Below are 21,540 nucleotides of genomic sequence, written 5' to 3' on the forward strand. Positions count from 1 at the left end.
CGGGATGGAGCGGTTCGGGATGGAGCAGTTTGGGATGAGCAGTTCGGGATGAGGACTCTTTATGAGTGTTCGGGATGAGCGGTTCGGTATGAGGGGTCGGGATGGAGCCGTTCTGGATGAAGCAGTTCGGGATGAGAGTTCAGGATGAGCGGGTCGGGATGGAGCCGTTCGGGACGGAGCAGTTTGGGATGAGGGTTCAGGATAGAGCCGTTCGGGATGAGGGCTCGGGATGGAGCAGTTCAGTATGAGCGGTTCGGGATGAGGGTTCGGGATGACGGCTCGGGATGGAGCCGTTCGGGATGAGGGTTTGGGATGAGGGTTCGGGATGGAGTGGTTCGGAATGGAGCCGTTCGGGATGAGGGTTCGGTATGAGCAGTTCGGGATGAGGATTCTATATGAAGGTTCAGGATGAGGTTGCGGTATGAACGGTTCGGGAGGAGGGTTCGGGTTGAAGGTTCGGGATGAGGATTCGATATAAGGGTTCGGGATGAAGGTTCGGGATCAGGGCTCGATATGAGGGTTCGGCATGAGGGCTCGAGAGGAGCGCCCGCGGTCGCCGCCCGCCTGTCCCCGCCCCGTGACGTCACGCCCCATGACGTCAGCGCCGCGCGGTCTCCGCGCAGCGGTGGAGGCGGTTGAGGGGCGGCCATGGCGCTGCCGCTGCTGCCCGGCTTCTCCCGCCGCCGCAACGTGAGTGACCGCCCGGGCCGCCTCCCGCCCGCCCTCCTGCCCTGCCCCGGGGCCGCGGGGGCCGCTCTAGAGGCGGTCCCGGGCGTGGCGGGGCCGTTCCTGCCGGCCCCGCAGGGGGAGGCGCCCCTGGGTGCGCTGAGCTCCCCCGGCCTCAGCGGTGGGTCCGGGTGCGGTGCGGCAGGACAAGAGAGATGAGGCCAGAGCTGCCCCAGGGCAGGTTTAGGCTGCACACCAGGAGCCTTCTACACAAAAAGGCTGATTAGACGTCGGGGTGGGCTGCCCGGGGAGGTGGTGCAGTTACCGTCCCTGGAGGTGTTCAAGGAAAGGCTGAATGTGGCACTCAGTGCCCTGGGCTGGATGACACAGTGCTGATCCTGGCTGTGGCTCTCAGTGCCCTGGGCTGGGTGACACAGTGCTGATCCTGGCTGTGGCACTCAGGGCCATGGGCTGGGTGACACAGTGCTGATCCTGGATGTGGCACTCAGGGCCATGGGCTGGGTGACAATGGTGATGGTCAGTCACAGGTTGGACTCATTGATCTCAGAGATCTTTTCCATCCTCACTGATTCTGTGATCTGGCAACTGCTTTGGGGCAGTTTGAGCTCTAACAGAACAAAACAGGGAGAGATTCCCTCTACATAAGTAACCAAAAAGGCTTTGCCAGAGAGGGCAGTGACAGAAATGCTGATGTGCTGTTTCAAGGTTTCCAATACCATTAATGCAGGCTAAATATTCAAGATGGTAATTTTATCACAGCAAACAAAAGAAGGCTGCCATTACTACTTCAAAATTTTTCATCAAGGATAGCTAGGAATTTGCTGAACACACTCTAATGTGAAGCAGTGCAGGGGCAGAATTTATGCACAGCACTCCAGCTAGTGCCTTCAGGAGGCAAATGAAACTGTTTTAATGTTCTTAATAGTGTTACAATACCTGGAAGAGAATCTGTCATTTTCACAGTATAGACATGTTGTGGTCAAGGCTGCCCACAGAACATGTCAGGGCCCCACTGCTGGAAGTGTTCAAGGCCAGGTCAGGTGCAGCTCTGAGCAATCTGCCCCCATGAAAAGGGGGTTGGAGCTGAATGATCTCAAAGGTCTCTGACAACACAGGCCTTTCTATGATTCTGTGATAGACACCAGGCAGGTAGACACAGACTCCCAGGTGCAGGGAGTGTGAAATTGTGTAGAAATATGTGGACTCCCAGCCTCACTCTGTGTGTCAGCACTGCACAAGTGTGCAAACACAGGCCCTCTTGCACACCCAGCCTAGAGACTGTGAGGATCTTTCAGGCATCTTCAACCCTGGAAACAGCTGGATGCTGTTGTTTTAGAAGGGGTTTAAAAAAAGTCTAGTGGTGAATTGGGATTTTTTTTTTAGATTCGGTCTCTTGCAGAATTGAGATTTGTTTTGTTGAGGATTGGTTGTGTGTGCCACTCTTGGGGTGGGTGTAACAGCAGCACTACAATAGGTGTGTGCCATTGGTACCTGCTGGCTGGAAGCAGAATAGCTCAGCTCAGGGATATCTGTGGCTTTACTGTTCCCCAAACTTCAATTTAACTTAATTGGTTTAATTTAACTTCACATACTTGGGAAGAGTTACTAACAGTGTGGAACACTCCATGCTGAAGTGCATGCAGTGAGTATGTTATGAAAACTAAAGGTGTGAAAGCTGTCACAAAGTGCCACAAGACAACATTATAAAACCATGGTTAGACCCTTGTGAGGGCTCCAGATTGCTCTTTTTGTCAGTCCTTGAAAGAGTGGAGTTAATAATGACAACTCATCTCCACAAATGAGAAGCTGAAAATAACATATTTAAAGGAGAAAAAAGGTGTCACTGCTATAGATAAATTGAAAAGGAAGAAAGGGTTCCCACCTGTCAGGACTGTGAGCATCACCACAATGCCTCTTATTGCACAGAAACAACAGTGGCAAAGCATTCCCTGAAGAAGGATGCACAGGGGACAGGGGATGGTTGTTCCTATGAAGTTGTTCCAGATAAAATATTTTGAGGGTTTGAGAGGGCAAGAAAGGGAAGAATAGCAGAGTGAGAGGAGCTAACAAGTCAGGATTGCTGCTCATGGAAGGAAGTAGAGTTTTCTATTGGCATTTCCTATTTCCCTGTCCTCTTCTACAAGACTGATGTGTGGGTATTAATTCCACTCATTGCTGCTCAAGCTCCAAATGAAATTCTCTTGTCTCTGCTCCTAATGCTTCCACCTGCCTCATCTGTAGACCCACAAAGGGCATGGAAGGGGAGTACATGTCTGCTCTGTCTGCCTTGGATGTGTTCAATAAGGTGGCTTCCAGAAAATCAGAACTTTAAGGTAGTGTTCAAAATCAAAATTTCAGTAGTTTGTGTACACAGAAGTCCATTCATTAAAAAAAAAACCAACAACCCTCCACCTCTTTTAAAACAGAAGTTCAAAGATCAGCTGCTCATCAGCAGTGCCTGTGTTTTTTGTTTGTGGTGATCAGGAAATCTAACAATACAGGTATTTTGAACACATGGTGGAAACACAGCATATGAAAGGTTTGCTTCATTACTGCAAGAAAAAGTTTGTGCATTTGGAGCCTGGACCATGTCAGGGAAGGCACTGGTTTCATCACAGGTACTCCCTTAATTACTGTTTCTCATCTGCCTCCTGCTCTCCAAAGCAGCTGCTGCTTCTGGTAGTGGATTGATGTCCTTGCCTGTGTCAGCAGCTAAGGAGGAGGGTGGCAGACACATTTTCATGTTCAGATTTGCCAAGTGCTGGCTGACCAGTGTATTCTCTTGCCTGATGTTTGAAATCTCTTTCAGAGAGAAAATTCTGTGCTACAATTCTCCTTGGCATTTCTTAGAGAATTGGACAATAAGTTTATAGATCTCAGGGGGAACTACATCCTTGAAAAGCTGCAAAAAGTTCTGTTGCAAACTTTAGTGGCACAGCAGAAATTCCACATCTTCCTTGTTCATTGCAGCAGCTTGGAATTGGTGTTGATGCAGCTTGCTTTGTGATGTTTTAGAGTGGCACCAGAGTTGCTGGCAACAATGTCTTAGGGTGTTCCTCCTTTTCCATTTCCCCTTAACCCTGAACACCCTGAGACCTCTGCAGCAAGCAAGCAGGGGGTGATAAAAGAGTTGGAAATCAGTCACATGAATTTGACTGGCACAGTGTGTAGCATTTGCATTTATTTCCATCACTGAGCTGAAGCAGCCAGGACACTTTATCAGCAGCCTAGAATAGTTCAGAGGTGCCACAGTTCCTCCTGATGCAGGGTTTGGGCAGGACATCCAGGGTGCAGCTGCTGTTCCCAAGGTGGGAATTACAGATGGATGCTGGGTACAGAACTGTGCTGCCACTCCTGCCATGGCTCCCTGTGGGACTGAGTTAAAAACTCTCTCTCAGCGGCTTCTGAGAGCTCACTGAGGGCTCTCCCACCACTGCAGCTGCTGTGCTGGAAGGTTTCCAGCTGAGTTTGGTTCAGCTGGAATGTGCAGCTCCCAGGGGAGTTTGCTGGGACTCCATTCCAGAGTGAGCACGAGGCAGCGTCCCCCAGGACTGCAGGGGCTGAGTGTGCAGAGCCCAGAGCTGCAGTCAGAGAGCCCTGACCTTTGTATTGGTCACTGCTGAGTGCAGCCTCAATGGTTTTCAGGCTCAGCACACAGAAAATGTCCAGCTTTGTTCAGCACATCCACAGTTCAGTTGAGCTGCATTGGCACAGCAGACACATTCAAGCTCCTGCCCTGCTCTCTGAAAGCTTTCTGTTAGAAGCCATTCAATGTGGAGGTGGCACGGTGTTCTGTCACTATTTTAGGCCAGATGTGGTCTGAGTTCATTAGGTGAAGTTTCCCAAATGCAATTTTTCCCCTTTTGCGATCCTCAATTTTAACTAATCTTTGTTTAAACTTTCTATTTTTGTTATTGTTCTGTTTTTGGGGTTTTTTTAAGAAATAATTGCACAGATTTTGAGAAGAGATGGTTTTGTCTGTGGATCTAGGTGCTTTTTGGAAGAAGGGGATAGGTAATTATGTGATCAGGAATCTAAAACAGTCTTTTTGTCAAACCCTAAAAAGTTACAGGAATGACACAAAAGATTCTTAGCAGAATTAAAGCTGTTTCATCATGTATTTTCCATATAAAATTCTAAGGATGTTGTGATTTTAGCCCTAAATTCTGGAAATTCCAGCAGGATCATTCCTGGATTACTTTGATGAACACTTTGCCATATTTTTGCTGCTAAACCCCAAAGACATATGAACAGCAAATGCTTCTAGAAGAAGTTTTGAGGACATGAAAAGCTTTCCTTTGCTCAGGAAAACTGCCACCCTCACTGTGCTTTGCTAACTCTGCCTTTCTCCCTAACACATGCTCTGGTAATAGAGGCAAAATAATTAAATACTTGCTGTCCCAGAAAGTGGATCTGTTCTGTAGCACCTTCAGTATAAATCAGATATTTCTGCCTAGAAAATCCCCTTTTAAAATTCAGCTTGACTGTAGTTATTGTGCATTTGAACTGATAAATGCAGAAAGCTCCCTTCCTTCCTGAATTCTCCCCAGCTCTTTCTCAGCTTGCAGAGGAACAAAATTATTTTTAAAAGAAGCAAAAGAACAAAGGGAAGTTCAGTAGCACCCAAAGGAGAGAGAGGAAACCATCTCAAGTGCAGATGTGCTACAAAGCAGGTGCCAGCCCCTGTCAGTGCCTGCTGCTCCAGATCCAGGAGAGCAGCTGTGGGAGAGGTGGGATGGCCACATGGAGCTCTGCTCCTGATGCCCTCAGTGCTCACACCTAAGCATGGCATTTTATGTCACAGCTCACAAATCTGTGCTGATATAAAATAATTAATTTTGGGCATCACTCCTGCAAATGGGACTGGTTAAATTCCTGGCTTGAGCAATGCCCCATGAACTCCTAGTCTGCATACAAGCATTTCCTTTTATTAATTTTCTCTTTCATTCTGTAACTCGTTCTTGAGTTATACCTTCAGGAGAAATTTTCTGTTTCCTTTATATAATTCTTTAAATTATGATACTTCCTGCATGCTCTTTTATCCACCTTTGTCCAAAACACTGCTTACATTTAAAGTATCTTCTTTGGGGATGTGCTTCCATAGCTCTGATTGTTTCTGACCCCAGTATGTGAACCTTATTCCTTTGCAATAACTGTTTCAAATGGCACTGGCTAGCTCAGCTTTTTTTAACCTAAGAAAGGGTATAGGCATTGATTATCATGGTATTAAAAATAATGATTTGTAAAAATAGTAAGTATTCTTTTTCATACTGCTGTCCTTGCCAAAGTGGTGTGCAAAAGGATTTTAAGCAAGGTTCAGCTAAAGCAGTGGTTGGGCTGTTTGTGTCAGCACTCTCTGTTCTGTGCCATTGGATTTGGAGCACCTGGAGGCAGGTGAACAGTTCAGCCTGTGACCCCAATGTGCAGGAGTTCCTGCAGGCTGGTGTTGATAATTCTGTGCCATGAGGCTGCTTCTCTGCCTTTCAATTCCTGACTCTTTCATACTGCCAGAATGAAATTACTGCTTGAGTACTTTCAGGTTTTGCTGCTTCACTGCTTGCACTTGTTCCCAGAACTGCTCTGCTGGGTGTGTGTTGTGTTATCTCAGAGCATTTGAATGTTGCCATCATGAAAACGGATTATTTGTACCATTTTTTGATTTATGATATTAACTTAGAACTGCCTACACCTTTTGGGTGTGTAGTGGTTTGCACAAATGCATGTGATAATCAGTGATGCCCAGTCTTCCAAATAGAGGGGATGCAATTTTGTCCCCCTGCTACTTGACTGACATGCTGCTCTGGTGCTGCTGTGAAAAATTTTGGTGTCCAACCTTTTCCTCTACCTTTGCTTTTCTCAGCCATAACATCAATTCCCACTTCAGCCTGATCTTCCCTCATGTTCCCCCAGCCCCAGCCCCAGAGAGGGCACAGCTCTGATGGCCTCTCTCCTCTTTATGGGCATGCCAGGGTGCAGTCGCCCTCTCTACTTTCCCAGATAAAGTATTTTGAGGATTTGAGAGAGCAAGAAAGGGAAGAATAGCAGAGTGAGAGGAGCTAACAAATCAGGATTGCTGCTCATGGAAGGAAGTGGAGTTTTCACTGGCATTTCCTATTTCCCTGCCCTCTTCTACAAGTCTGCTGTGTGGGGTCATTAGGGGCTTGCTGCCCAAGCCAGCTCACACCAGCTGCCTGTGGCCAGCCAAGCAGGCAGCTTCTGAGGAGGGACATTCCCAGGGACAGGAGTGATATTTGTGTCAGCCCAGAAGCTTTTCTGTGTCACTGAAGACTGGCTCCAGCCCCAGCCAAGAAATTTGAGTGGGCAAGATGGTTTTCTTTGCTGTTGCTTGTTCCTATATTTTTAAGCACTCCATCTTTGATTGCCTGAAAAAATAGTAATAATACAGAGGAATCACTACAGAGATTCCTTTTTTTGAAATACTCCCAGATGAAATGAATGTCTGCCTTTTGATTCAGGTCGAGCCTCTCAAAATTCAAGTGTATTCACTAGTGCAGAGGAATTTATTTGCACTCAGGGATGCAAGTGTAAATCAGATCTTTGACATGAATAAGGAGAGCAGGCTGTTCTCTGAGTGCTGCTGAACTGTTTCCATTTGTCCTCTGGAGAGCTGTAGGAAAGGCCTTTCCCCTTTACCTTTTACAGCAGTTCTTGAGGGTGATTTGATTCTTTCTCTACCACCTCAATCCTTATTGCAGGGCAGGAGTGTGGGATTTAACATCTGCTACTGTCCAGTCTCTCAGCCTAGGTAAACTATTGAATATTATTCCATTTTTGTCTATAATACTGGCAAATTTGCCACTGGAAAATGTCACTTGCAGCATTCCAGTTGTTACAGATTTTAGAGTCTGTATTAAAAGTAAATATAAAGAAACTTTTGCATGATTAATCCTCCTTGCCTGGATGGTCAGCTATCATAGACATAAAAACAAAAACACAGAAATTTTTTTCTCTTTTTCTTCTGCACTTTTGACAGATTGGGGGAGAAAACTTCCACAGATCACAGATCTGTGGGTACAGCAATAATGTTCGGAGGCTGTTTGAAGATAAACCTGGAATAGGAGGTGAACCTTTACCTGGTCAGACCCTGAAAATTAGCAGCAGTGTGCATCCTGAAGCATCAGGAAGTGGTCCTCCTTCTTGGATAGCATTTGACAAGCAGGTATGTTGAAATATATATATTTTTTGATGAATAGCCACAATATGACAAAGTATAACAATGACATTCCATTAGATATTTCAGAAGATTATTTTGTGCATGCAAAAGAAGCTCCTAGATAGGCAAAAAGAGTGGTAGTGGGTATTTTTTTTCATTATATTAATGTATTATAAAATTAATATAAACATAAAAACAATTTATAAAAATGTTTCTGTATTGGGATACATCTCCTACAGGATTTAGCAAAACTAAGGGGGTGGGAAGCATATTTCTTTTTAGTGAAAATGATGACAGGAAGGGAATTATTTGGCAAGGTGGTAAGAATGAATGTAAGGTAAACTCCAATCCAGGAGAAAGTGTGTCTGGGCACTTGGGAATCATTAAACTCAGTGGAGTGCTGCACAGAAATTTAAAATTAGGGCTTGTTTTTGTTTGGTTGGTTTTGCTTTTTTGGTTTTTTTTTTTTTTTTGTTTGGTTTGGATTTTTTTTTTTTTTTTTGCAAGAATTTAGTGTCATCTTTTAAGTTAGAGAATTATCAAATAACTGTAACCTGTGATGACAGGGATTTTGTAGCACATTGTTGTTGCTTGCTATGTTTAAATTCACATTAAATTCTACTTAGAGATGTTTCATTTCTAAAGCAAAAAGCCTACAATCAGGGAAGGAAAATGATCCAGAAAAAGGAATCATGCAGCAGATAGCAGAAATGTTGCATGACTAAATGATTATGGTATTTAAATATTGAGAAGAAAGGCAAATCTCATAGTTTTTGCTTTAAAAGAGAAGCCATGCAGGTAATTGGAGTACAATTACACATTCATTTTTGGCAGAGCAGAACTACAACAAGAAAATGTTGGGTTTGAACAGCTCACGTGCCTTTGGTGGCTTTGCCTCTGAGATCCCTGGTGTTGCTCCCAGAGCAGCAGGCTTGGGTGTGACCTGCTCCAGTGTGCCCAGGAGTTAAAGCTTCAGCCAGACCTGGACTTGCTTTTCCTTCTCCCTTTTTGGAGGGTGTGTTGCCTCCTCAGGCCTTGGATCCAAGCCTATGGAATCAAAGGGGCTCAGTAGGAGGCAGAGGGACCTTCCAGTGTGTCGTGATCTTTAGCTGGTCAGAGTGACCCCATGAAATGTTAGAAAGTCTCTTTTCTCAGCCTGGTGCTTGAAGAAGGAGTCAGAGCTCTTCATTTCTCAGTCTCAAGGTTGTTTATTGTTCCTTATCTATAAAAAATTTTCTCCTGTCCAGCCGAGGTCCATCCAGCAGGGCAGTTCCAGGCACTCTGCCTGCCCCCAGGGTGGTGTTATGTCTTTATACTAAAAACTACACATACAATGTTTACAATTACTTTCCAATACCTATCACCTATGTTAGGCAGTGAGCTTCTACTCTAAACCAATCCAAAAGTGCCAACATCACAGCAGAAGATGGAGGCCAAGAAGAAGAAGGTGAAAGGCTGGACACACCCAGTTCCCTCCATCTTGCCTCCTGAACCCCCATACCAAAACCCCAAAATCTACTTTTCCACCCCATGATAACTTCACTATTATTCTACCTAAACTGTTGTGGCTTGCAGATCTTCATCTAAGGTTGGTAATTTGCTCCATGGGTCATAATCAAACCCACAGGTGTTTTGGGCTCTGTGCCAGGGTCTCTGAGCCCCCTGGCAGGGTCTTGGCTGTCCTGGACAGCCAGAGGGATGTGCTGGGTTCCCACACCAGTGAGCATCAGCTCCTGGCCTTGGCTGGTGTGAGGACCTTGGCCATTCCTGATCTAATCCATCCACAGGGCAGTCCAGGACAGGAGTCTGCAGGCTCAGAATTGGCCTCTGGAGGGCTCATGTGTTTGTATTAATGGCAGTTTGTTACAGGGCACTCACTCTCCAAGTAATTTAGCTTCCCCAGTTAAGAGCCTGGAATGCAGCTCTGTCCTCCAGTGCTGCAGTTTGGGACTCAGCAGAATGCACTTAATGAAAAAAGGTTTGAGTGGGTGTTTATCTTTTGAAATGTAAGCTGCTTTCTCACCACTTTGGCTGTTAACTTGCAGTAGTACCATAGCAACTGGAAGAAGGACAGGCATAAAACTTCATTATTAAGTAAGCTGAGAAGTTGTCTTTGTGGTTTCACTTGCCTAATAGGAAGCAGGTGTAAATTTAATTTCTTCTATGATTAAGTACACACACAAGGCCTCCTGGGCTAGGAATGATATTTGTAATTTGACTGCCACAGGTGCCAGGGAAAACTTTGTGGCACTTTGCAAAGTGCCGCAAAGTTTATTCAATATTTGTTATTTTTGGTTTTCATAGGTAACATTTAATTTTTTAAGGAGTGGGAAGGGAACTTTGTTGTTCTGTACTGCAGATGAGACTCCAGGTAGTAAGTGTTACATTTTGAGTATTTTTAAGAGTAATTTTGGTCCAAAATGAAAAGTAAGTCATCTTCTGTTCCTTCCCCTCCTCACACTTCCCAAATCATCTGCTTTGATCTGCAAAATTTCAGTTGGTTGCTGCATATATTTGTCACACACTAGCACGTTGATGAGGGTGTAAAGAGAATAAAGTGTGAGTGCAAAAGAACCTGCACAAGCTCCTCAGATGGGATAAACCAGGGCATAGGTGTGTGCTCAGAGAAAGAAATAAATCCAATGTATTAAAGATGTGACTGGGCTTGGAGTTCTGTGCAAGCAGACTGCTTTGCCTGGCTGGTGTCTCATGAGACAACTGCTCTCAGAAGAGATCATTGACATAATTAAGAACAATTAGTGATGAAGCAGAGCTCTTGAAGAGCATTCTAGTGGGACTGGCAGAATAGGGACAAAGGGTGCAGAAGTTTCCATGTTTTGAGTGATTTTATGGGTTATCAGCAGCTGGATGAGGAATGAAATTCTGGTCCTTGTCAGGTGAAGCCCAGGATGTTCAGACTGGGATACAGTGATTCTATCATAGCACCTTTTATGTCCCCTGGAGTGTTCAAGAGATTTATACAGGGCTCCTGGTCATTCCAGAGCAGTAGCTGGAGGTCAGGAAGGATCATTTGGTCACCAAAAATGGAACTCTGCACCAGTGTTTAGGCAAATGGAAAGAGGAAGAGATGTTGCAGGTTGATAGTTTGTGTTGCCTCAGCTGTATGTCAGATGTTTTGTCCAGTGTTTTTCTGTTTGGTACATGAAACAGTGAAATCCACAGTTAAAAACTGTGGACAAGTATTAGATTTTAAATTTATTTTCAAGTCTGTACATTGTTCAGAAACTTGCATGTTGTACTAGTTTAACAAACTATAACTGAGTTTTCTAGATTCCTTTGTGTGAAGATTTCATGCCATCAGGTTTAACAGGTAATGGTTATGTAATTTGATTATAATTTAAATTTTATTTCTCTAGTGGTGGAGGGTCACAGTGCAGGAGAGTTGATGCCAAAAATGTGTCTGTCATACTGTTCAATGGTTGCTGAAAATCAGTGGGATCTGAGCCTTTGAAATAATTTCTGGAAACAGGATTATTCTCATTTTGCACTTACCTGCCTGAGAGAAGGGAATGTGACTGAGAAGGCTGAGCAGGACACAGGGTGGCTGTTGCTGTGTGCAGGCTGTTACTTCTCTCTGCCCAGCTGTAGAAAAGGAGGTTGTTCTTGTCCATGAGGTGTTATACAATCTCTGGATGACAGAGTACTCCTGAGTACTCATGGGGGTACTTTGAGATTCCCAAAGGCACGAGCAAAAGGAGTGCAGACTACTCACCAGTGTGTTCTGTCATGCAGGGAACTCTAATAAGCCAGCTTATTAGATTTCAAACATTTCCAACTCATGGTCTGCTGGATGCTTGTTGAAACACAGGGAATGGTTAAACTGACTTTTTTTCAATGCTTCAGGTTGTCTGATGAATCAAGAGTAAAGGTAATTGCATTTATTAAACATAACCAGTATGGAAAATTAAGTATAAATTGACAATCATTTGACTCAAATGTGTTGGGGGAACAGGATAGAAGCCTGTTTTAATGAATGCCTTCCTGCACATACTTACCAAAGCCGACATCCTGCTAGATAATGCCCTAGGAAGTAGATACATCTCTCATGGTCCCTTAACATTGGTGTTGGTGGTTAAAAACTGATCCCAAGAAGTGCAAAGTTTGTGTAATGATGTCTGAGTTTGGGCTGGGATCTCCAGGTATGAGGGCCAGTGAGCACCTCCCCTGTGAAGGTGGGGTTTTTTTTTGCATTATTGCTGTTACAAGAGACCATGAAGAGAAGTTGCTACACTCTGTGTGATTTCCCCACTCACTGAACTGCAGAACCAGGGAAGTTTTGAAATGCCAACATTGCACAGCTGTAAATGCCTCCTGAAAAATGTCATTTCTCTCTGATAGTCTTCAGTACCATTCATTTGAACAGGATCTGCTTAAAAAGAACTCTTTCCACTTACCTTGATGGTGAAGCCATTGCTGTCATCATGCACTGTATTTTCTAGTAATTCATAGACTAGCAGTCTAAAATTTGCTTCAGTACCTGGGAAGCTCATTGTGTTATCAGAAATGCTTTGTTTGGAAGATTTTCCAAGCAACCTGCTGATAGTTTTGTATTTGATTTATTTCTTTACTTTAGAGTTCCATCTCTGCTTACATGTTGTGATAATAAAAATGCCAAGCAAAAAATTTTATATTTATGTGCTTTAATGTGGATTTCTGTTCTTACATTTCTGAGAAATAAATCTACCTCCTGAAATCCATACATTTAGTTACTTATGACCTTTACAAGTTTATTTTGCAAAAGTGTTGGAGATTTTGCTGCTTTATATTTATTTATTGTTTTTAATAGGTATTGTGTTTTGATGCCTATTTTGAAGAAGAAGTGCCTGAAAAACATCAAGAGCTGTATAGAATCAGACACTGTAAAATATATTTCTTCCTTGAAGATGATACAATTCAAGTGACAGAGCCTGTAGTGAAAGACAGTGGCATAAATCAAGGTATCTGTTTTTATTGGCACCTTTTTTCCTCCCCTTTATTTCTCTTTTCTCTGCAGTCTTGGTCCATTCCAAAGGATATATAATGGGAGTTCTTATAGCTAAAATGGGCTGTAAATGCACAGGTATAATTGTCTTTTCTTGTTACAGGTCATAATGTGAATTCTTTTGTTTTCCTTTCTCAAGATGTGGGTTTTCTAAGGCTGAATCTCTTCCCCTACTCAAACATACAATTTTTTCTCTAATATGGTAGTTTGAAGTCATGGTGGTAAGGTCTTGGTCAGTGTTGTGTCAGTCCTGCAAAAACAATTTGTGTTCTAGATCTCCATTCCTGAGCCTGGCTTCTCCCCTTTCGGCAGTGACAGGGAGTTCTGTGGCAGCAGCTCTGTAATTGTTCATGAGCTACTGCAGTGTCTCTGCCATTATTGAACAAAAGAGTCTTCTGTGCCTCTGGCTTTTGGCTCTTTTATGATTAAAGTGCCCTTGGCACAGTAATTCTTCCTTGATGCCTTTTAAGTTGAGGAGCTGCCTTGCCTCAGTGTCACAGCCCTGCTCTGGGGCCAGCCTCAGGGCTTCAGGAGGAGGGTTTGCTATGCTGATTTACTGGGGTATCTCTGGACTTGGTTTATATTAAGAAAATGTGATCTAGCGGTCAACACCCTGTTGCACAGGGGGAACACAGCTGCTGCTTCTTGGTGTTTATGGGTTGCTGCCAGAATTAAAAGTTTTCAAGGGATATAATCCAGAGAAGCAGGATGTCTTGGGATGGCTGCACCTCCCAGTCCCCAAAGATGTTTTGTACATTTTATACATTCTTAGCACAGCAATTTTGAAAAATAAGTTAACCATTTAACTACCCTGTTCTTTTCCCAGATCAGCAGATGCTATCAATTTCTCTGTCTACAGAATAAGATAATATTTAAAGGTGTTATGTGCATCATTACTGTTAGGACTGGGATAAATTGCCTGTGAGTCTCTTAAAACAGTATTTCAGGTGCTGCTGTTCCTGTGTTGAGTAGTTCCTGCCTGAAGTTTTGTAGGCTCCTCAACAGGGATTGATTTTGAATGCAATAAAACCTTGTTGTACTCCTACCTGGGCAAGTGCTTTCTCATGTGAAGAAAATCATGTTGGGGCTTGTTCCCTTACCCCCAGCCTGCACACATATGTAGCATGTGGGAGGCATCATTGGGTTTAGGTTTTCCTTGACTTGTGTGCCCCAAGAGTGGGAGCAGCTGCTTCTGGGGTTTGTGGCTTAGAGGAAATGTCCACTGACAAAGGAAGTACAGAGAGTCAGAGGTGATGCCTTTGAGAGACAAGGTGGAAGCCAGATTCTTTAGAGCAGGATAAAGCAAATTCAAAGCTGATTCCTTTGAAGGAGTTATTTTCATTGTTTTTGTACTATGAGTTGTGCAGGCTGCCTCTTCAGCCCTAATGTTCTTGGCAGTCTAGTCCTTTTCTTTTGGTGACAGGAAGGCTACAATTTCCTCCTGTTTCCTCAGTTGTATCTTGTGTTAATGATTCTTGGAATCACCTTTGATACTGGACCTAAAATTAACTGAATAGTATTAGAGAGAAACAAGAATTTTCTCAGTCTTTCATACAAGGATGTTTTGAAAGTCTCTATGAGATTCTCTGAGTACTTTATGTGAGATAAATATGTATATGCAACATATTTACCTGAGAGATTAAAAATAAATGTTCCAGGATGTCCAAAGTGCACTTAATTTATTTGTCTCTCGTACCTATCTGGTGAAGAAGCTCTGTGTATTGGTTGTGTTTAGGAAGGAAGAAAAACTGTATGTTGAAAGACCCAAGGACTATTTGGAATGTGTTTGAGCTTCACAGTTGATGCATAGATACAGGGCCTATACTTTATCATAAACATCTACATAAATATTCTTATTGTCCTAGAAATTAATGTGATGTGGAGTGAAAGAGGTGATGGAGACACCCATCAGAGGATTCTCTACTCACATGCACTTGGAGTTTGACTTCATAAGTGAAGACCAGTGACAAAGTTATTATGTTAAAGGCTCTAAATATTTCTTGTTGAATACAAGCAAAACCAATATTTCTCTAAAAATATATACTAAATCATTAACTGCTAATCTTACAATTTTCAATAAAGAATTGTCCCATTTCCTCTTTTAATATAATTCTATCTACCTATCTATCTATCTATCTATCTATCTATCTATCTATCTATCTATCCATCCATCCATCCATCCATCCATCCATCTATGTTATATTGTTGAAATTTTTTTATCCTGACTGGAATTTTTAAGCCCAAGAACAACAGGAGTGGAAGTGTCTGCATTATGGAGCTGGTAAACTGAAGCACAAAGGAATGAAAATCTTACCCAGGATCATACAGAAAAGGTCATAACAGGGTGAGGAGCTGAACTGAACTGAAGTTCAGGATCCTGACCATTTTGCTGCTCTCTGCACATCTGCTGAAGCACAACTTTTCAGTTAATTAAAATTCCAGAGATTTGTAGAGGAGAGTTCAGCTGTAGGAGAGCTTGGGTTGCTAAAAGGCAAACTGCACTGAACAAAAGATCACAGGTGCATGAAGAAAAATGTGTGAGGACATCAGGAGCAGGATGGGCTCTGTCTGTGTGGAGAATTGGAGAGTTGCAGTGCCAGGAAAGGGGCTGTGTAGAGGAACAGCAAAAACCAGTGATGGATAAAGTAGAATTGAACTGTTGAAGGCAGAGGGTGCTGGTCACACTAACTTGGATGTTTGCCCTGTCAAAAAAGATGTAAACCAGACAGCTGGGACGGCTGTTTTTGGGAGGCTTCTTGGAGAGAAGATAGAGCTGTGACAGGGTAGATCAAGGATATTTTGGCTGGTTAATGCCTTGAGGCCGTGGGATTATGAGTGCTTGTGCCATAACCCACAAATGAGACTTTGATGTTCTGAATGGGTGGGATTGGAGAAATGCAGTAGTTTCCCATTGTACCCTTGTAGTGCTTAAGGCTTTGTGGAAAGAAATTTGGACAGGCTTACAGACTGCAGGAAGATCTGGTGAAGGAACAGTGGTCAAAGAAGTTAGAAGAATTTCTAAATTGAATTATATTTTTACAAAATTAAAACAAATTGGCTTCAGAGAAAAAAAGCAAGAAAATATGTTTTTACCATTGATCAAAATCTCAAACTAATGAAGTGAATGATCTGTGGGAAATGTTTCAGTGACTTTAAAAACTGATTTATGAAACTGGCTGCTGTACTTGGACATTAATTTGGACTTACAAGCTTGCTACTAAATAGCTGAAATTTAAACTTCATTTAATTTTGGATACTGCCTTGCTATTTGGCAAATATTAGAAGCATTAGAGGAAATCTTTACTGAGAAGAAAATGCAGAGACCTTGAACTTAAGAAACCAGAATCAAAGCAAGAAACAGCAGGACAATCACAGTGCACAAGGCCCAAGTCAAGATAAGGCGAGGAGGACAGAAAACCTGACCACATAACAAACTCCAAATGCTGCTTCCACAGCCAGAATGATAATTACTCTTTCAGTATAAGAAAAAAACTTCTCCCATAGAGAGCCAGGCTATGTATGGCAGTTGCAAGTGTTTGTACATATAATTCCCAGTTAACAGGACTGTGGCTGGCTGATACTGTCTTATCAAAAGGTCATTTCTGTTCCTGTGGGGATGACTGTGGCTTCCAGTGCAATCCAGACCCTGCAAGCCAGAGCAGAGTGGAGCAGCTGGCTGGTTTCCCCAAGGTCAGCCAGCTGAAAAAGAGAGTGGAGCTGCCTCCTGGCTGGGTTCCCAAGGCCGGCTGGCTGAAGAGGAAAGTACAAGTGGGAAAGTGAAGTTGCATCAGCTCCTCCAATATAACAGATTATCTAAGAGTTTAAGCCTCCCCCAAGGCCTTGAAATAATTGTGATTTTGCCGTATTTGATGGTGGCCAAATCATGACCTTGCTATGTTCTGGAAGGGTGAATAAATGAATGTAAGAAGCCTCCTTGTTTATTGGGATTAATTCTTTGTGTTGTTGTGAATAATAGTGGAGGCTTCTCCTCCTTTCTGTGCAAACAAAGCATGTTCTCCTCTCTCTAATGCACTCTTGAGCTGTGCAGAGTCAGAGAGCTGTGCTGAGGAAACTCTTGATACCCTTTTATTTCTTCTGCAGAGAAGAGAAGCAGCAAACACCAAATCATTTTCTGCCCAGCTTCCCTGTCAAAAGGCCTTCACTTCTAGTGAGATCTCCCTAAGCAGCTGTTGGGGTTGCCAAATAACCTAAAGGCCCTAGAGCAAAGAAGATATGCCACAAATTATGGTGTGGGAGCTCAGTGCCACCACCACTGCCAGAGCAAAGCAGTACCCCAGCTCCCTTTCCAAGAGCACAGTAGAGCAGGGCCTTAGTCTGACCAGATGCAAATATTTAAATCAATGCTTGGTGGTGAAGTAGCATGTGCTGCTCAATAAACTGACAAGCAAAGAACCATCAGGAGCAGCAATCCATCCTGAGCAACCTGAAAACTGCACAATCAGATGCTCCTTTAACAGCTTGCAACAAATTTCTAGACGAAATGTATTATTTTTCAGAAGGAAGAACAATTTTAAAATGATGAGACCTAACCCCAGCTGATCAGGTTTTATTAAATTTCGAATTCAACATTATGAAATGTACCCTCTACATGTGTACATCAGACACAGTGATACCTAATAAAAGCAAAGGATTGCTACAGATAATATCTCTACAAGACATTTTCCATTAGGAAAGAAATTCTTCTCCCTCAGAACAAAATGGATATTTGTGTTTCACCCTGAAAAGTGATATGAAAAACAAGCTGAGACTGATTCACCAAACCTGAAGTGAATATAATCTCTGAAAACACCTCATATTAGAAAATCATCAACCATTATATTTTAGCTAGAGTGATGATTCAAGAGGATTTGCATGCTCTGACTTACCCCATTATCTGCTGATTGACTAAGAATTAGCCAAAATCAGGTAAAATGTTTTAAAGTATATGGTTTTTAAAATCTAATACAATGCAGTTTTAAATCTCATGTGCTACATCCCACATTTTCTAACACCTTTCATGAGGATACATCCTAAATAGGTGTTTAATATGCTTAAGCAGATGGAGGTTCAAGTTTATTTTACAGTCAAAGGTCAGTAACCAGAATGTTGGATTCAGTACATGTGAAACATCAGGATGATGAATGGGTCTTATATAATTATTTTAATGGGAACATAAAGTAAATCTGCTTTGTTGCTTTATTCCTCTGAAAAATTAAGGATATATTTTCATTGTAGGAATTAGAACTTAACAAGCAACTCTGATAATGTAGTAAAGAAAGGTATTTCATAGAAATCAGTCTACAAGGAAATAAAGTGAAAAATAAAGAATTTCCATGGACTAACCTAGGAACAAGGCCCTTCAAACACCAAAGCACACAGTGGTGTCTTTCTCCCTTCTGCTCTGCTTCTCTTTATCCCCTCTCTCCCTAGGACCGCTTAAGTTGGTTCCAAAATTCCTGCAAGTTATTTGTGAAATATTTGTGATATCCCTAAATCACTGAGGTAGGAAGGGATACCTTAAGATTCTCCAGTCCATGCTCCTGCTCCAAGCAGAATCAGATGCCCAGATGCCCATGTCCTTTTGGGTTTCTCTGAGAATGGGGACTTTACAACAATTTTGGAGAGCCTGTTCCAGTATTTGATCACACTCAGAGTAAAAAAATGGGTTTGTGTGCTCAGCTGGAATTTTGTGTCTTTTCATTTGCTGTCATCCTGCCAGTGGGCACCTTGGGGAAGAGCCTGGCTCCATCTTCTTCATTCCCTCCCATCAGGTTAAACTTTGATACGTTTTCCCCACCTCGAGTCGTGTCTGCTCCAGACTCAACCTTTCCTCATTTGAAAGATGCTCCAGTCTCTTGCTCACAAGCACTGAGTACTTTTGAAGCATCACCCAATTCATCAATGTATTTGAGCGTTTTCAGCTGATAGGCAAATAACAGTTTCTTTCTCTTTTAATGTCCTTTAATCCTCAAAAGGTAATAAAATTCAATGCTGTCAGGATAACAGTCCTTTCATTTAAAGATTACAAATAAGAAAATTTAAGTGTTTGATTACTTTGTCAAAGTTAAAATATATCTCTTTTTTCTCCTCTCTCTCCTCTCATTCTTTCTGTTTTGCATGCTGTTTCTGTGAGACTGTTTGTTGTGAGGTTGTGGCTCTGTATTTTTGAGATGGATTCTTTGCTTAAGACCAGCAATCAGCCCAACTCACCTCTCTTGTCTCTACTTTCCATGTGCTCCTTAAGGAAGCTCAGCTCAATATCAGTTCAATATCCCTTGATAATCAAACTTTTTTCCCTTCTAAGGCAGGTTTTTGTTCTCTAAGCCTAGTTCTGTTGGGATCCTTAGAGCAAATCTTGTTTACCTCATGAATTTACTCTGTTTTCCAGGAACTATTTTACGACGGGGCCTGGTTCCACTCCCACCTCCTAATGAGGATCAGTTCTATACTATGTATGATTTCAATATCAACACAGAAATAATCATTTATGGCCGAAAATATAAGATTATAGATTGTGACCTGTACACAAAAAATTTCCTGAGGAAGATAGGAATCAGACTAAATCCTCCTGCCAGCCGTCCAGACGACCCGTACACCACAGAGCGGCAAAAGGTCAGGAGGGGCAGCAGTGGTGAAATGATTTCAATAAAACTTGATTTCAATGCATATTACTTCTATGCATTACATACATTATTTCTTTACTATCTAATAGAAAGTAGCTATTTCAGCATAGTAAAACCCAAGAAAAAACTTGGATTTACAAATTGTGGTATATGCCTCATTGTACTATATACACAATTTTCTCTTGATGTGTTTGTAAACCTTTTAAAACAGAATAAAATTAATTAGGAAAAATAATATAAGCCTTTCAGTATTAATCTGAAAAGAAAAAAAAGAGATGTACCTATTACATGTTCTCCTATAATTTACATATTCTACTTATGATTTTGCTTGAGCTAATCTAATGATAATAAACACTTTTAAAGTGTTTAAAGGAAGATCTAATTGGAATTGTGGTTCCAGCACCCATCCATGGCTTCCTGCAGACTCCTTTCTTCTATTCATATGTTATCTTTCATCTCTACTCCAAGAGGTTTTTAACAGCTCTTTACTTGTGTAAAGTAAATTCTTTTACCATACAGAACCCAGTGTTCTGCAGTTTTAAGACTTGTGAGGTTTTATTTGTCTGCCTCTTTTGTAAATGTATGGGATCACACATACACAAACACACACCTCCAGAAGTCTCACTCACAACTCCTAGATTCTATGTGGATTCCCCTTTGCAGGATTTGTTTGGTTTTATTTGTATTTTTTCCCCTCTGGGAATAGTAATGGAAGTGATGTTTTCTGTTGTGAAAAATTACGAGCTTCCTTCAGTTCTGTTTTTCTTGATTAATATGAGTGCAAATGGCACTTGACCTGACTCTTAGGACTGTTGGCCAACCATATGCAGTCTGTTGTGGCAGATCCAGCTGGTCCTCTGGAAGCAGCAAATCCTCCCTGTGTCTGTGGCATCCTGAGTGCTCCCAGGAAGAAAACTGCTGTGGGCCTCAGCAGCAGTAATGGAAGGTGACTGTGACTGAGATGTGTAGGACAATTTCCCTCTCTCTGAGGCACTCTCAGGCTGAAAAGTTGGTTTCTCTTCATTCATACAGCCAGGCTTGTGCAGTCCCCCAGTGAAAAGCACATTTGTAACACATCTGGTTCTGTGTTGTGGTGACTCAGCCTGGCCATGGGTTTCTTTTCCCTTACTCAGCCCCTGTAGATAACAGCTGTGTATATAAACACATGCTGAGTTGTCTTGATACTGTCAGACTGTGTCAACATTTTGTATGATGCTGCACAACCCACTTAGGCTTTAATTTTTTTTTAACCACAAGCAAAACATTCAAGAATTGGGCATATCAGTCCCTAAAGAGAATGGAGAGGGAAAAAAGGTTTGAGAAATAAGAGCTTCAGAAGACCAAAAATTACAAAAATCTATGTCTTCTTGTTCTCAGTTGCTGAGAAATTCCAGAAAAGTTATTTAGTAGATTCTGGCTGCCTTATGCTTTCACTTTTCCGTGAAAAAAATACCACCTGATTTGTGGAAGGTAATTTTTTTTTGATTGCTCTGGGCTACTTTGAGCAAAATTAAATTGGTTTTCATTGGACTCCTAGTACATGGCCAGAAAATGAAGGTATGAAGGAAGGAATGGGATGGGATGGGATAGAAAATGAGGCCAGTGGAAAGTGCAGTAAAGTATTAGGCTCAAATTTCACAGAATTACAGAACCTTTTAGGTTAGAAAAGACCTCTGAGACCTCTGAGATCATCAAGTCCAACCTATGACCAGTCCCCACCTTGTCACCCAGATCAGAATATCACATCCATGTGTTCCTTGAACACCTCCTGGGTTGGGGCCTCCACCACTTCCCTGGGCATCCCCTTCCACAGCTTAAGAACCCTTTCCATGAAGAAATTCCTCCTGTATTGTTGGAGATGGTATTCCATGGATGACAATGGTGTTACCTGATTCTGTGGCTGTGTTTTGTTGCATCTTCAAGGGTCAGGAAGGAGGGAAGAGAGCACTGGGAACGTAAATAACTTGGTTCTGCTCTCGTTATTTTAAGATTTGATGCTCTGAAAGAATGGACCTTTTCTCACAGATTTTTAAGGCCAGAAGGTGTGTTAGTGG

The 21,540-nt window shown here is 42.4% G+C and overlaps 1 protein-coding gene across 1 annotated transcript in view; it reads left to right on the forward strand.

Moving 5' to 3' along the window:
• Positions 1 to 620: 620 nt before the first annotated feature.
• Positions 621 to 21,540, forward strand: part of EFHC2 (EF-hand domain containing 2) — a 56,041-nt gene continuing 35,121 nt past the window's right edge. The window contains exons 1-4 of the mRNA XM_054291324.1: positions 621 to 690; positions 7,682 to 7,867; positions 12,669 to 12,819; positions 19,252 to 19,475. Coding sequence (XP_054147299.1) covers positions 649 to 690; positions 7,682 to 7,867; positions 12,669 to 12,819; positions 19,252 to 19,475 — 603 coding nt within the window. The 5' untranslated portion in view covers positions 621 to 648. The remainder of the gene's footprint in view (positions 691 to 7,681; positions 7,868 to 12,668; positions 12,820 to 19,251; positions 19,476 to 21,540) is intronic.

This window comes from Melozone crissalis, unplaced genomic scaffold (assembly GCF_028551555.1).
Source record: "Melozone crissalis strain CALT ecotype California unplaced genomic scaffold, PUWL_Pcris_2 ptg000090l_1, whole genome shotgun sequence".
Taxonomy (NCBI): domain Eukaryota; kingdom Metazoa; phylum Chordata; class Aves; order Passeriformes; family Passerellidae; genus Melozone; species Melozone crissalis.